Genomic DNA, 13508 nt, shown 5'->3' with positions numbered 1-13508 from the left:
CATTTACATATTCAAGAGTCTCAGGAACCCCCAAACAGGGCCATCCAGCTGTGGCAGGCCTGCAGGGGAGTGGACAGAACATTCCGGCAAGAAACTCCACCAGCCCGTCATCTGCATCCCATGAACGGTCCCGCCCACACTGCCTTAGCCAGGGAGGGGGTGGGGGAAGGGAGAAAAACCTGCACGGCAGAAATACAAATTCAAAAAATCTTAATTTATTGTAGACTCTTCTCATTTGTGTTGCAATTCCAGTGTTCTGAACATTAATAAATATACATTTGTTAAAAAACCTCCAGTGTCTAATCTCTTTTATAAAGTCTTAAGTAATAAAAATAGGTTTAAATTTTTCCTGTCTTAATAAAACTGACAATTGTTTTTTGGTAACAATTCTGATCAAATTGAAAACTACACCTCAAGGGTCGAAATCCAGTTGCAGAACAAACAGTAAGTGGCCACACGCAAGCGGACTGTTCAAAGACTTACGAACAGCAAAAACCTTTCTGTACTCAGAAAACGTCTCGTCAGTGGCGGGCGTTTGCCGGCTTTGTAGCTTCAGGAGGCCACTCACCTGTTAAGGCACATTTATGTTAATAATTCATGCGGGGCTGAGGACTCTGGGATCTCCTTTCACTCTCCTTAGACTCTTTTCAGAGCTGCTTTCCCTCTTTTGTGGAGTCATTTGTTAACGATGCTCACATTTTCATCTGAGTAAAATTTAAAATTTAAGACTTAAGGAAACCTTTGCATTTTACTTGATTTTCATCCTATTTTATGGTTTCCCATATTTAGAAGCAGCTGTGCTGATCATTTATTTGTTGAAGAACAAAGGAAACACTGAAATAGAACGTGTCTGAATAGTTCTGGGCCCCATTCCACAGCCCCCCGGGCCACGCTGCGCCAACTGCCCACAGCGGGACGGTCACAGCCGCTGCTGGGTTTGAGCTTCCAAAAACAGTTTGGTAACCATTGAAAAGTGTGGCTGTGGCTTTGTCCCTCCGCACAATTGGCCGTTTGAAGCAAAATGAAGTAATTGGTCAGACTCTGGGGGTGGGACCCCAGCCTGCCTCGGGATCCCGGGAGTCTCAGAGAGCCAGAGAATTGGCAGGAAAGAACGCGACCCCTGGAAGACCTCATGCCTCCGTCTGAATCGGGAACGTGTGAACGCTTTCAGATCCCACCAGGAGCAAGCGCACAGGGACAAAGAAATTCCCCACCTGCGGTCCCATGCCACCTGGGAAGGGCTCCAGACAGGGCGCCGGGCCCAGAGTAGGGCCTGGCGAGGGGTGGAGGTGGCAGTCAGGGACTGGCTGGGTGTAACAGTACAGCCGCGAGGCGACTGCATTCCACGCGGACCTCAGCAGGGCATCTCCAGCCTGCCCCGTCTCAGCGGGAGCCGAGGGCGAGCGCGCACAACAGCAACCGCGCCGGGGAGTCGGTCAGCAGGTTACGCCACGGTGCCTCGCTTACTGGCCAAAGGCAGCTGCAGGAACTTTTAACAACTTGATTTGACCTCACTGCGGACGTATTTTCACCTTTGTTCTGCCGGGACACCAGCTGTGTCAACACGTGCCAGATTCAAGTACAACTGTGCAATCTTCCGTACGTAAGAAACAGTGAGAGATCATTCCGCGGGTCTCTCAGCATCCACAAAATCAGTACTTGTTGCAAAATCCAAAATATACATAGGTTTTCACCTTCTCACAGTCCCATACAAATATGTAACAGTATCTACACCTTTCAACATAGCAAAGTAAGCTCCCTTAAGACGAGGGTGCCTTTGCCAAGGGCTGTCCAGGCTGCTGGCCGCGTGCCTGAACTGCGGGGAGATGCCTACACGGGCGGCCAGACCTCAGTCTTTGGTCTGTGCCCGGCATCCACGCACCGTGGCAAGCCGCTGGGCCGGGCCTGGCCTGGCGGCTCCGCTCTCAGCCGGGCCAGCAGCACGGTTTTGGCTCTGTTTGCAGTCTTGGGACCAAGCTGCGCCGGCCCAGCAGTCCACGCCTCCCTCTCGCCTGCGGGCTTTGGCACTTGTCACGGGTCTGACTAGTTCTGAGCCCTGGGAGAGCTGAGTGCCTTGTGTCTGGACTGTTGGCTGTGGGGTGGCCACTGTGGGGACCCCCCACACCCAGGGCCTGCTTCACTCCACGGGCAGTGGTCCCTCAGGCTCCAAGGTCCCAGGGCGCGATGACGCGGCAGCCTAGGGGAGATGATGGGCTCGCCTCACGGTTTCCTGATGGTTCAAATTGAAGTTTCGTTACTGCCTCTGCACGTGGGAAGAAGCCGTCAGGCAGGTGGAAAGTCAGTGAGGATGGCAGCCAGGTGGGGTCCGAGGTCACGCAGGGGCAGAATCCCCCCACTCAGGGAAAGAGGGCACCTGGGGGGCTCCAGGGAAGGCAAGCTTGGGCTGGGCACAGCTAGCCTGGAAGGCAGAGGAGGCGCCAACAGCCCCCAGTCCTGACACCCAGCCCTACCCACGCATCCTCGGTGCTGCTGGCCTCACGGCAGAACATGGAATAACAAGGTTAGAAACCAAACTCACATCTGTGTTTTTTTTTGAGACAAGGTCTTGCTCTGTTGCCCAGGCTGGAGTGTAGTGGGTGGCGTCATCATAGCTCACTACAGCCTCAAACTCCTGGGCTCAAGCGACCCTCCCAGAGCGCTGGGATTACAGGCCTGAGCCGCTATGCCCAGCCAAACTCACATCTTTAAATGGATTTTTAGGAAAGCCATCGTGAGAGACTTGGCTCCCTTTGCTCCTCCCTTGGAAGTTGTACGGAGGGAGGAGTGACCCCAGCTCCACGCTGCTGCAGCTGGGCGCCTCTGGGAGCTCAGTCTCCTTGGCTATAATGTGGTGGTAACGATCCCGGCCGAGGACACACTGCTCACAGGACGCCGAGCCTGGCGCGCGCGTTAAGTCCTGGCATTCCAGCCCTGGTCAGGACTCCAGAGGCGTGGCCAACACAGCCCCCAGGTCCCGCAGTCTGCCCCACCTCGGGAGGCCTCCTCCTGACCCTCGGCCCCTGCCTGGGCCTGCTCTGTGCTCAGGGATCAGGTGACATGGGTGCCAGGCCGCTGACCACTGTCCCCTCTCCCCAGGAGGCTGAGGCTACTCACTCGGAGTCGGAGCCGTCAGCCTGCGCGCTCCCGGCGCACACGTTCATGGCCACCCCGTTGAGGTGCTCCTGCCCAGGTTCCCTCCGCGGGTTCTTGACGGTGATGGCACAGTCAGGGCCACCTGAGCCCAGGGAGGACGTGCGCGACGACGCGGGGCTCTGCTCGCAGTCCGCCAGCTTCTCCCGGAGCCGGCCCTTCAGCGTCTGCTCTGTCAGCGGCGGCGGGTAGGTGACCTTGTTTTTCAAGATGCCTGGGAGGAAGGAGACACGGCGAGCTTGTGTCAGAGGGTCGTCCCTGCGCGTCTGGGCCGCCTGGTTCTCAAAGCCTGGGTAGCTGGGCCCAGGGTGGCCACGTCTGCCCCACCCCGCCCTCTGGACCAGGGCCTGGCCCCTCCCCGGGCGCCCAGGCCACCCCTCACACCTTTCCTCTGCTCCGGGGGCTGCTGCAAAGGCTTGGCCACGCCCGTGCTCTCCGGGTCTGGGGCGCGGTCCCCGCAGTGGTGGCCCTGCTCCTCCCGGTGCAGCTCCACGCTGACCCTGGTCTCCACCTTCAGGCAGGGCTGGCCGCCCAGGCCCTCACTGTCACTGCCTGCCAGGCTCTCGTCGGGCCAGCCGGCCGGGACGTGGTTGGCCGCGGCGTCCCCTGAGGCACAACAGCGGCACTCAGCAAGCAGCCAGGCACCGGCAGTCAAAAGCTGCACCCCGGAAAGTCGCCCACCTGGTGGCTCCTGAGTGGCCCTGACCCAAAAGGTGGCCAGAAAGGGAAAGTCCCGCAAGTGGGGGCCTTCAGCTGTGACCCCCCTCACTGCACCCCAACACCTGGGAGCCGTGCGCGGGCTGCCTTCTGGCAGCTTCGCCTGTTCCTTGCACCGAAGGTCCACAGAGGCCCCCCGAGACTTCGCTGCCTTTGCTGAGGGTGGCGTGGGGGCCTCCCACCCAGGCTGGCCCCCCCGTGTGGTCGCAGCTCTGCTGGGGACGTCCGAGAAAGCAGGGTCCCCAACCATGACCAAGGCCTGCTCTGTGGCCTGCTGTCCACAGCCCAGCTGGGCCACACTTGCTCACCTTTGGGGGTGCTGTGGATGGGGCCCCGGGCCAGGTCCCACTTGTCCTCAGCTTCCGCTCTGTCATCCTCGCTGTCCGACGAGTGTGAGGAGGCGTAGGAGCTGCTTTGCTCGTCCAGGGACAGCTCGCTGTCTGAGTCCGAGTCGTGGCCTGCAAGGGGCCGTTGGGGGCAGACAGGGAGGCTCAGGCTCTGGCCAGGGGGACCACAGGGCCCAGGGCATGTGGGGGTAGCTGGGTCCCTGCTGACGCTTCGTCGAGGGTATGAGTTCTCTAGTGACCGAGGGGACGTGGCACAGACGAGACCAAGCCTGGGCGCCTCCGTCCTCAGGGAGCTGTACCGTGGGGTTTCCTGGAGCTCCTGGGGACGAAGGACGAGTCTGGTTCTCCGTGGCCGCCTCGCGCCAGCCCCGAGCACACGCTGAGCTTCTGGATCCCTTCATCCCTGGAGAGGCCGGGAGGGTCGGCTCAGCACCTTCCTCAGAGGGACAGGTGATGCAGCCACCCACACTACTGGAGGATGTTCTGGAAGATTCTCATCCCCATCTGTGTTCCAATCGACAACCGCTGACAAAATGGGGCCTGCTGAGCGCGCCAGGGACGTGTCCACTAGAATGGCAGGACACAGCGGGCCCCCAGACAGGCCAGGCCAGGCCAGGCAGTGGTGACGAAGCTGTGGCCCAAGAACTGCCCACCCCCCCACCCCAGGGTGACTGACAGGGAGGGCGCGGCCGGCCTGACCTGACGGTGCTGTCCAGCGAGGCGGTGGACTCGCCCAGCGCCGTGCGCAGCATGTCGGGACCCTCGCTGTACGTGTTGTTGCAGTTGAGTGAGCGCTGGGGGAAGGGCAGGCTGGTTATCTCGGGCAAAGGCCACCGCGTGACCGCTGCAGAGGATGGCTCTGTCCCCACAGCAAAATCCCCCAGCGCCCTGGCGGGGCCCCTGCCTGGCGGAGCAGCAAACCTTCCCTGCAAATAGGAGCCCCGCGGCAGCGGAGGACCCTGACCCCCGACCTCCTGACCTCGAAAAGTGGGGCAGGATGGCCCCATCTGTCCCATCCTGCCCATCGCCCCAGTTCTGTAGTGAGGGCAGTAGCCCCGCCACGCCCCGGACACGAAGGCCACGGGGCTGGGTCTGAGGCCCGGCTGCAAAGTCCCTCAGCTCCCACCGTGAGTGGTGCCACCCGGCCCCCAGGCCTGCGAGTCTCCAGGGGCTCCTACCGTCAGCAGGGTGGCCCTGGTGGTGGCCGAGTCATCAGGGTGCAGCTTCTTCCCAGCGAGCACCCCCTTCAGGTGCCTCCGGACCTCCCTGTTGAACACGCAGTGGAAGAGGAGGACGAAGAGGCCCTGGCGGGAATGAGGCAGGGTCAGCCCAGACGCCGGTCGCCGGTGCCGCCTGCTGCGGACGCCCAGACCAGCCCGGCCGTGCGAGGGGCTGCGAGTGCCCAGAGCGAGTCTGGCCCACATCAGGCCTCCCCGGGGGCAGTCCTGGGGCCACCTGGAGTCCCCAGTGTGTCATGAAATCAATCTGCTGGGCAGCCTTGGTGTGACCCATCGATGGCCACTCCTCCTCCCTGGGGACCAAGTGGGATTTGTGCCCGCCTGGCGGCAGGTCTGGGACCCCAGGTCTCTGTCCTGGCAGTGGTGCTGGGGACGGTGGGGCCTCACCACGAGCCCCTCCTTATTTCGTGGCTCTGCTGGAACAGCCGCCACAGGGCAGCCCCGTTTTCCCACCAGGGCTGCCCTGCAGGGGCCCCGCCAGGCAGCTCCCCGGCCGCTACCTGCAGGCAGCTGAAGACGGCGAAGAGGTAGTGAAAGGCCAGCGCGTCGCCGTTCACGGCCAGCAGCCCCAGCAGCCAGGTGGCACCGACCAGCAGCAGCAGGAGGAAGGCCGTCCTCAGCAGGGGGCTGCGGGGGCGGGAGGATGAGCCCAGCTGTGCTCCCTCCCGCCATATGTCTGTCTGTCCGCCCATCCATCCACTCAGCTGTCTGTCCACCCAGCCATCCGTCCACCTGTCCCTCTGTCCATCCACCTGTTTATCCACCCAGCCATCGTCCACCTGTCTCTCCATCCACCCGTCTGTCCACCCAGCCATCGGTCCACCTGTCCCCCCGTCCATCTACCTGTCTGTCCACACCCTCACCATCATTTAGCCCCAACTCACACGACGCCTTTCCTTTCGTAGTAATGGTGCTTTCTTTGGCAGGACACCCTTGCAGACAGGACAAAAATTACTGTGTTGATCTGAAAAGAACAAAATCAAAAATCAGAGTCGGCGGCTGACTCTCCTGCTGAACTCCGCAAAAGCGTCTGAGGCTCTTCGTCGGCGTCTAGGGACGTGTGGCTGTGGAGAAGGCCTTGGGTGCCGGCTGTGGTATGAGGCTGACCCGTGGCCAGGCTGCAGCCCTCCAGCCCTGCCCGGCAGGGCCCACCACCCCCACCCGCCTGTGCGGGGCCCTCTGGGGGTTGACACGGGGCAGTCTCACAGTGGACACGAAACACAACCCGGAACCCAGGGATCTGAGGGCAACGTCCGGGAGCAGCCTGGTGGCTTTGGCCACTACGGCCATGAGAGGAACCCTTCCTGCCCCACCCTGGCCGGCCACTCAGGGGCGTCAGTAGCACCTGCCAGCCCGGAATGTCCCTTCCAGCCAACGCACCCTGGGGGACCTGGGCTCCTGTGTCCCCAAGAATCTTGGCTCTGGATGGCCCCGGCACTCACAATCATGACTGCTCCGATGGGCCCGGCAAAGCTCCAGATCAGGGTGTCCTGCAGGGACAGCCAGCAGAAGTCGGGGTTCCCGTAGCCCTGAGGGTCCAGGCCAACCGCCAGTCCTGAACGTGGGGGAGGCAGAGAAGAGGGGCACACACCCAGATGGCTACCCTCCCCCAGTGTAGGACAGCACCCCCCAAGGCCCAGCCAGGGCAGGGCCATGACTGGGGCCCTACGTGGCCCTCAGGGGGGCAGAGCAAGGAACCCCAGAGAAATAGCCTGGGTGGAGGAAGACCAGGGAGCCCGCCTGAGCCTTTGTATAGGAGTCCCCTGAGCAGGCACCGAGTCCCAGGCGGCCCTGCCCCGAGGGCCTCGCTGTTGAGTGAGAGGCACTGGCGCGGGGACGGATGAGTGGGTGGGGGACGGATGAGTGGGTGGGAGACGGATGAGTGGGTGGGCAAGTGCACCCTCCTGGCCCCATGCGGCAGCTGAGACCTGGGGGCTGGGGAAAAGGCAGAGGAGAGCAGGGCCTGGGAGAACCGAGGCCCCATCTCCCTGGGTCCCCGAGACAAGGGTGATCAGCGCTGCCCAGACCGCTGGACCAGGCAGCTGCCATCTGCTGACGCCTTGAGCCCGGGAGTCATTTTAAGATCTTGTGCCAGAGACTTAAGTGTTTTTAAAAACTGTTTTTACAGCAGGTTAGAAATGTGAACTATCTGGATTTAGATTCCAAAGTTGTCCCGAGGGCAGGGCTGTCACACGTGTTCCTTAACAGGAAGAGGCGGGGGGCAGGGAGGTGAGGGCTCTTCTATCTGGGCACCGAGACTGCTTTACGCAGAGAAGCTAGAAAGACCATTTTCTGACGTGTTTTCATCCCAACATTCTCCTAAGACAAGCACCGAGTCCGGGCAGAGATACGGCCTCTACGTTGGGGGAGGAGGCCCGCCCTGCCCCCGCCTCAGAGGCCCTGGGTGGATGTGAAAACGGCAACGCAAGGTCTCTCGGTTAGAGGGACAGTCACATCGGAACCCCGGGAGGCTGTCTGGCGAGGACACCTGTCAGCGATGCCACCGTGGGAACCAGCGACTTGCCCCAGGTGGCTGCTGGGCAGAGCCTGGGTGGCAACAGCCCTCCCCTAGTGCCTCTGGCCTCAGACTTTGTGTCCAGGTGCCTGGAATTCAGAGATGACCCGCAAGGGGCGTCAGCTCTTCCTTCTGTGAACAGAAGTGGGCAAACTCCGACTTTCCGATTTCCAGCGAGGGGCGTCCGCCATTCTGCTCACTGACTCACTCTCGTGTCCGCTCACCCACCCCCGCCCCGCGGCAGACATGGGCTGCAGACAGAGCCCTAAGGCCGGGTGGGCCCAGCTCTCGAGGAGCTCACGCCTGGCAGGAGACGTGCCCCAGGGGAGCGCTGAGCCGTCACACGCGTGTGCAGACAGGTGTGTGGGGACGGGGCCTCCACCAGCACGGAGCTGGGCGCAGAGAGAGGAGGGCAGGCGGCTCTTCCTGCCTGCACCCGGGTCAACGACGACGTGTGGATCCCCACTGAGCCGTGGCCCGTGGGAAAGCTGTATTTCTGAGCAGGCCACCCAGGCAGGGCGCCGCGTGCGTCCTCACCTGTGACGATGGCGGAGATGCCCCAGCCCACGACGTAGTAGAACCGCATGGGCCCCGCGTCGATGTTGCGCACCTCGGTCAGCATGCGGTAGACGTGCAGGCTCTCCACCAGCGCCCAGGCGAAGGTGCTCATGTAGACGTAGTGCAGCAGGATGGCGACCACTGTGCACAGGAACTGCGCAGACACGGCTGGCTCAGGGCGGGCTGGGCTGCGCGGGCAGGGGGCCCGGATCCCGCCCCGAGTGAGCCCAGCTTGGGCGGGGCGGGCAGTTGGAGAGAAGCTGGAAATCTGGATTTGTGTGATGGCTCCAAAACTTTGAACGTTAGCAATCGATTTAAAGTTAAAAAAATACTCTGGAAGTGGGCCTGCTCGGGCCGAGGACCCCAGACTGTGATCCTGGCCTTTGCCCACCGCCGCTGCCCCTACGGGGCCCCACGGCCCAGCGGGTGGGGCCAGGGGTAGGAGAAGGTCTGCGCAGTGACCTCACTGTTCAGTAAGGACCAGTTCCTCGTGCCCGCACTGATTTCTCGGAGCCTTATATTTTCCACCAAAGAAAAAGCCGGGATGAGAGTGTGTGTTCCACGTGACTATCCGAAACCGGGCAGAGCTGTGTCTGGCCACCGGCCAAGTGCCAGGAAGAGAAAATCAACGTCCCCGGGGCAGCAGAAGGACAGTGCACAGCCCCGCAACCGCTGAGCCGCCTCGGTGAGCCTGTCTGCCTGGACACAGAAGGCCGTGTGCAAGTAGGACGAGAGCAGTGTGGGGAGGGCCGGGGACACTGTGGGGTCACGGCGAGTCCAGCCCGAGGCCACTAGCGCAAATCAAGCAGTACCCACCATGTGCTCCAGAGCTGGACTTAAAGATGGGGCCCAGAGCAGCTTCCCCAGGGCTCTCTGGGGGGCGGCCCAGCCTGCCCTCCCAAGCTTGGCCAGCTGGGACATGTGGCAGGCTCCCTCCAGGCCCTTGCCCCAGCCTGACACAGCCACCCCATCAGGCCAGCATTCCAGGGGGTCCCAGTGTCCTCCCCAAGGAGAGACCCCCTCAACAGACACAGGAGGGGAGGAGGGGGAGGAGGCACCTCAACCTGGGCTGGACGTCACTTTGCCCAGGCAGCAGGACAGAGCACCCTGAGGAGAGGTGGACAGGGTGCAGGCTCGAGGGTAACACGAAAGGTGCCACCTGCTGCCGCGTCAACCTCGATGGGCCAGGTACTCTCCAGAAATAAGCACCCTGGAGGTGTGGGAGGGAATCGTGTGGCATTAGTATCTGTTGAACACCTTACAAAGCAGGAACCGAAGCAGAAGAAAACGGTCTCCTGCTACACCTGGGGACATGCCCTGCGCCTCAGATGCAGGACCTGGTCGGGAAACGGCCGCCATGCCCACGCCGCACACCCCGGCTCCCGAGCGGAATCGCGCTGGCGCAGGGCAAGGAGGAAGGTGAGAGGGGTGTTTCGCTTGCTGCCTTAAGTACCATGAAAAGTACACCCACAAAACCACCTTTAAACAGAAAAGTGCTACAACTACAACTTCTCCGATTTAGCGGGGTCGTAACATGCACAGACTTCTGCGCCGAACGTGATACCTTTTCCAGAAGGAGAACAAAGACAAAACACGAACGCGCAATAAATCATTCCAGCCCGCCCGTGCTCTGAGAGATGAAAAGCCTCGCCCAGAGATAGGATTGTGAGTTTACAAAAACCCATAAAAGCCAGGCACGCCGCCAAGCCCCTGGAACCCCGAGCCCCGCTTCCTTCTCTTCTTCGTGTTCAGCGGTGCGTGGCTGCCTGGAGAGCCGCGCCTGGGCGGGAGATGAGTCACCCTGGCCCCTCACGCCGGGGCTTGGTGGCAGGGAGGGGCCGCGGGCCCCGCCGCGCCCTCCGCTCCGACTGCTCAGCGCGCCGGGAGGCTTTGAAACGAGTCGGCTTCCCGGGACAGCTGCCCAGTCTGAGGCCCCAGCGCGCCTGGCCGAGGTGTGCAGAAACTCCTGGCCTCAGGGCACCTGGAGGGCAGCGAGGTTCGGTCCTTGCTTGTCCTAAACGCGCTCTGGGGACCGTCCTCTGCAGGACAGGCCTGACGATCTACCTGTTGCTGCCGGGGAGCCCCGAAGTTCACCAAGGAAACTTCTGCCTATGGGGCGGCACGCCCGCCCTCGCCCCTGAGGGGGTTCGGCCACCTAAGGAGGGCCGTGAGGGGTCCCACTGCTCGCAACGAGAGAGGACGTGCCCAAGTCCGCACACGGCCCTGGCCAGCTAGCCGGAAAGTTCTACCTTGGTCTTCTTATTCCACTTCCCTTTCCAGGGCCCAGCCGTTCCCAGACACAATTCCCACCCCCACCCCATCGCAAGCTCTGCCCCTTCCTTGGCCCCCCGTGGTGCGTCCGGCCTCAGCCACTCTGAGCTCCCCTCTCATCGTGTGGCCCCTTCACCTGCTTATCTCCCTTCGGGAGACCTGAAAGTGGCCCCGGCCCCGCCCTCCTGCTGCCCCCGTGGTGTGCTCCTGCCCTCCCTCCTCGTGGCTGCCGCCCCGGCCTCGCTTCTGGGCCTGGACGCCACCTCCCAGGGCTGTGGGTGCACGGTCAGGCCGCTCTGCTGGCCTGGCGCCGTCCTCCCGCCCACCGGCCACCTGCTGCTAGGCTCGGCTTTCTGAAATGCACCTCTGCTCGCGGCTCTCCACGCACAGCGCTGCCTGCAGAAGGTAGATGTCGCTCCTCCCCTCGAGTGGCCCTCAGGCTCCGATGGCCTGGCTCTGGGCCTGTCCCCTGCCCCTTATTCTGGACCCCTTCCCTGGGTGGCAAGTGGGTGGTCCTGTTCAGCTCTGCCCTGACCAGACACGGCCTCCCACCCACCGGTGAGGGCAGGGGAGGGGCAGCGGCGGGAGCTCTTCTGGAATCTGGGCCTCGGTGGTTTAGCACGGGGACAACCAGAGGTCCTTTGTGCACGAGGGAGGGAGGAACGACAGCTGTGTCAACAGCAAGTGGCGGCAGCACTGGAACGGCCCACTGTCCCCAAACAGTGCTAATGAGAGAGTGATCAGGCCTATGTCAGAGCAACCTCTGAACTTCCTGGGGTCACCACATACAAATGTGAGGGTCGACTGGCCTTGCATCTCCCTAGGGCTACTAAGGCCACCGTTTGGTGACAGATGCACAAAGTCCACAGAGTGGTCTGCAGCAGGTGTAGTCGAGGCCGTCCACGAGGGCAGGAGGGTTTTGGCTCCAGCCCCCTGTGGTCAGACGTCTGTAGCATGGAGCTCACCGGGGAGCACCAAGGACCCCGGCTCCCATCCCAGGCCCGCTGCCTCCCACCCAGCTGTGTGGCCTGGGTAGGGGACCCGTCCTGTGAGGAGCCAGGCTGCCGCCTCCCAGTGCTTCAGGAGGATTGAGGGGGCCACATGTGCATGCAAAGCCACGGGCGCGAGCGGCTGCTGCAAGGCTGGCCCCACGCGCAACTCCCCATCCGCACGCTGAGGCCCTTGCGTTTTGAAAGTCCCACGTGCAACAAGCTGAGGACACCCAAAGCTACAACCCCCGCCCTGGCCTGCACTTTTCTCTCTGTCCAGTCTTCACGGACGTGTGCCGCTGTTGCCGCCTCCGACGCCGGTCACTTCCCACTCCTGGAGGCCCTCGTCCCCAGCCACCAGCCCATCCCTCCCGCCTGTATTATCCGCCTTGCCCTCCCCCTCCTGGGCTCCTGTGCCTTGACGAGACACACACCACATGGCTCACGTCCTGTAACAGCTCCCAGCCTCCGTGTCCCCTCTGGCTATGGTCCATGTCCTTCCTCCCTGCGCAGCCAAATGCATCTAACACACCAGCGCCCGCCCCAGGTCTCCACTCCCATCGCTCCTTTGTGACTTACACGTTAAATACACCCAGGGCTGCGCGCAGGAATGCAACTGACTCCACACACACGTCACACCTCCAGTAATAACCAGCTACCTCGCTAAACTCTCCGACCATCTCCCACGAGGTGTCTGTAGGTAACTTCAGACTTTTCTGTAAGATCCCGCATGTCACCTCTATAATCTAATAAATAATGACAGCATTTTTCTTTCTTTACAATCTCTGACGCCAGCCAGTGCACTTGGTCACCACGGTTCCAGGCACAGCCTGAGCGTGGGCTGACTGTCCCCTGTTGTTTGATTATAACCGGAGGCCACAGTGCAAGATCCCACATTGCACCCTGAGACCCTCGCCTTCCTCCGTGGTAACAAGTCCGAAGGGCAGAGATGAGGACACTTGCTGGCAGGTGCTGGCCCTCACTCGATTAGCGGTTCATGGGTCTGTGTCTGTCCTCCCCAGGGAACTGGTCTTCCCCAGGGCGGAGGGCTCAGAGGTTTGAAAGAGGGTGAAAGGTGGCCTTGCTAATAACCTTCCAAACAGGGGAAAATAAACTATCGACAGAAAGTAAGAGAAATCAACTCACAGCACATAATTGCCCCTTTGAAGACAACTACTCCCTCTGTTTTGTTTAACGAAAACGCCTGTGGCCTAACTCATCTCTAGGAGTTTAGTTTTCTCAGTGGACAGTAGGGTGTGAGCTCCCCCGCCTGCTCGCTGCCTCAGTTGCTGCCAGAAACCAGATTCCAAGGACTCTGATAAGCCCCGCAGAGAAAAGAAAAAGTAAAGATCACCCACGACAGCGTCACAGCCGCTCCTGTCATCGGTCTGCTGACCCAGGGGGAGGACCGTTTTTGCCCTTCACAAACACTGCGCCGCTTCTCCCCAGCGGCAGGCACTTCCCACCTCCCTTTCTCTCTCTCTCTCCTTCCTTTCTCGAGAAAGTAAAATAAACTTTCTTCCCTAAAACTATTCTACTCCTGCTGTGAGAATTCTTTCTTCAACCTGCGCTGTGAGCTCCTCATGAAGTCCCCACCCTAATAGTACTCAAGTTAAGTCTTTTTAAATTGTGGTAAAATACACACGACACCACTCAGCATCGTGGCCAGTTCCAAGTGGTTCTTGGCTGTTTCACCTGGTTTTGGCTCCCAGACACCACTGCC

At 61.2% G+C, this 13508-nt stretch overlaps 1 protein-coding gene across 1 annotated transcript in view; it reads right to left on the bottom strand.

The window, feature by feature from the left end:
- Nucleotides 1–534: 534 nt before the first annotated feature.
- CELSR1 (cadherin, EGF LAG seven-pass G-type receptor 1) overlaps nt 535–13508 on the bottom strand; it is a gene marked incomplete at its 5' end in the record, with an annotated part of 157796 nt that continues 144822 nt past the window's right edge. The window contains 11 exons of the mRNA XM_012655575.1: nt 535–2263; nt 3115–3364; nt 3535–3756; nt 4176–4325; nt 4514–4617; nt 4914–5008; nt 5393–5518; nt 5953–6079; nt 6337–6416; nt 6895–7007; nt 8505–8679. Of these exons, the coding sequence (XP_012511029.1) occupies nt 2239–2263; nt 3115–3364; nt 3535–3756; nt 4176–4325; nt 4514–4617; nt 4914–5008; nt 5393–5518; nt 5953–6079; nt 6337–6416; nt 6895–7007; nt 8505–8679 (1467 nt within the window). The remainder of the gene's footprint in view (nt 2264–3114; nt 3365–3534; nt 3757–4175; nt 4326–4513; nt 4618–4913; nt 5009–5392; nt 5519–5952; nt 6080–6336; nt 6417–6894; nt 7008–8504; nt 8680–13508) is intronic.

Source organism: Propithecus coquereli, unplaced genomic scaffold (assembly GCF_000956105.1).
Source record: "Propithecus coquereli isolate 6110/MARCELLA unplaced genomic scaffold, Pcoq_1.0 Scaffold480, whole genome shotgun sequence".
Classification (NCBI taxonomy): domain Eukaryota; kingdom Metazoa; phylum Chordata; class Mammalia; order Primates; family Indriidae; genus Propithecus; species Propithecus coquereli.
Note: the sequence above shows the minus strand (reverse complement) of the source record. Positions and strands in the feature narration are given on the sequence as shown.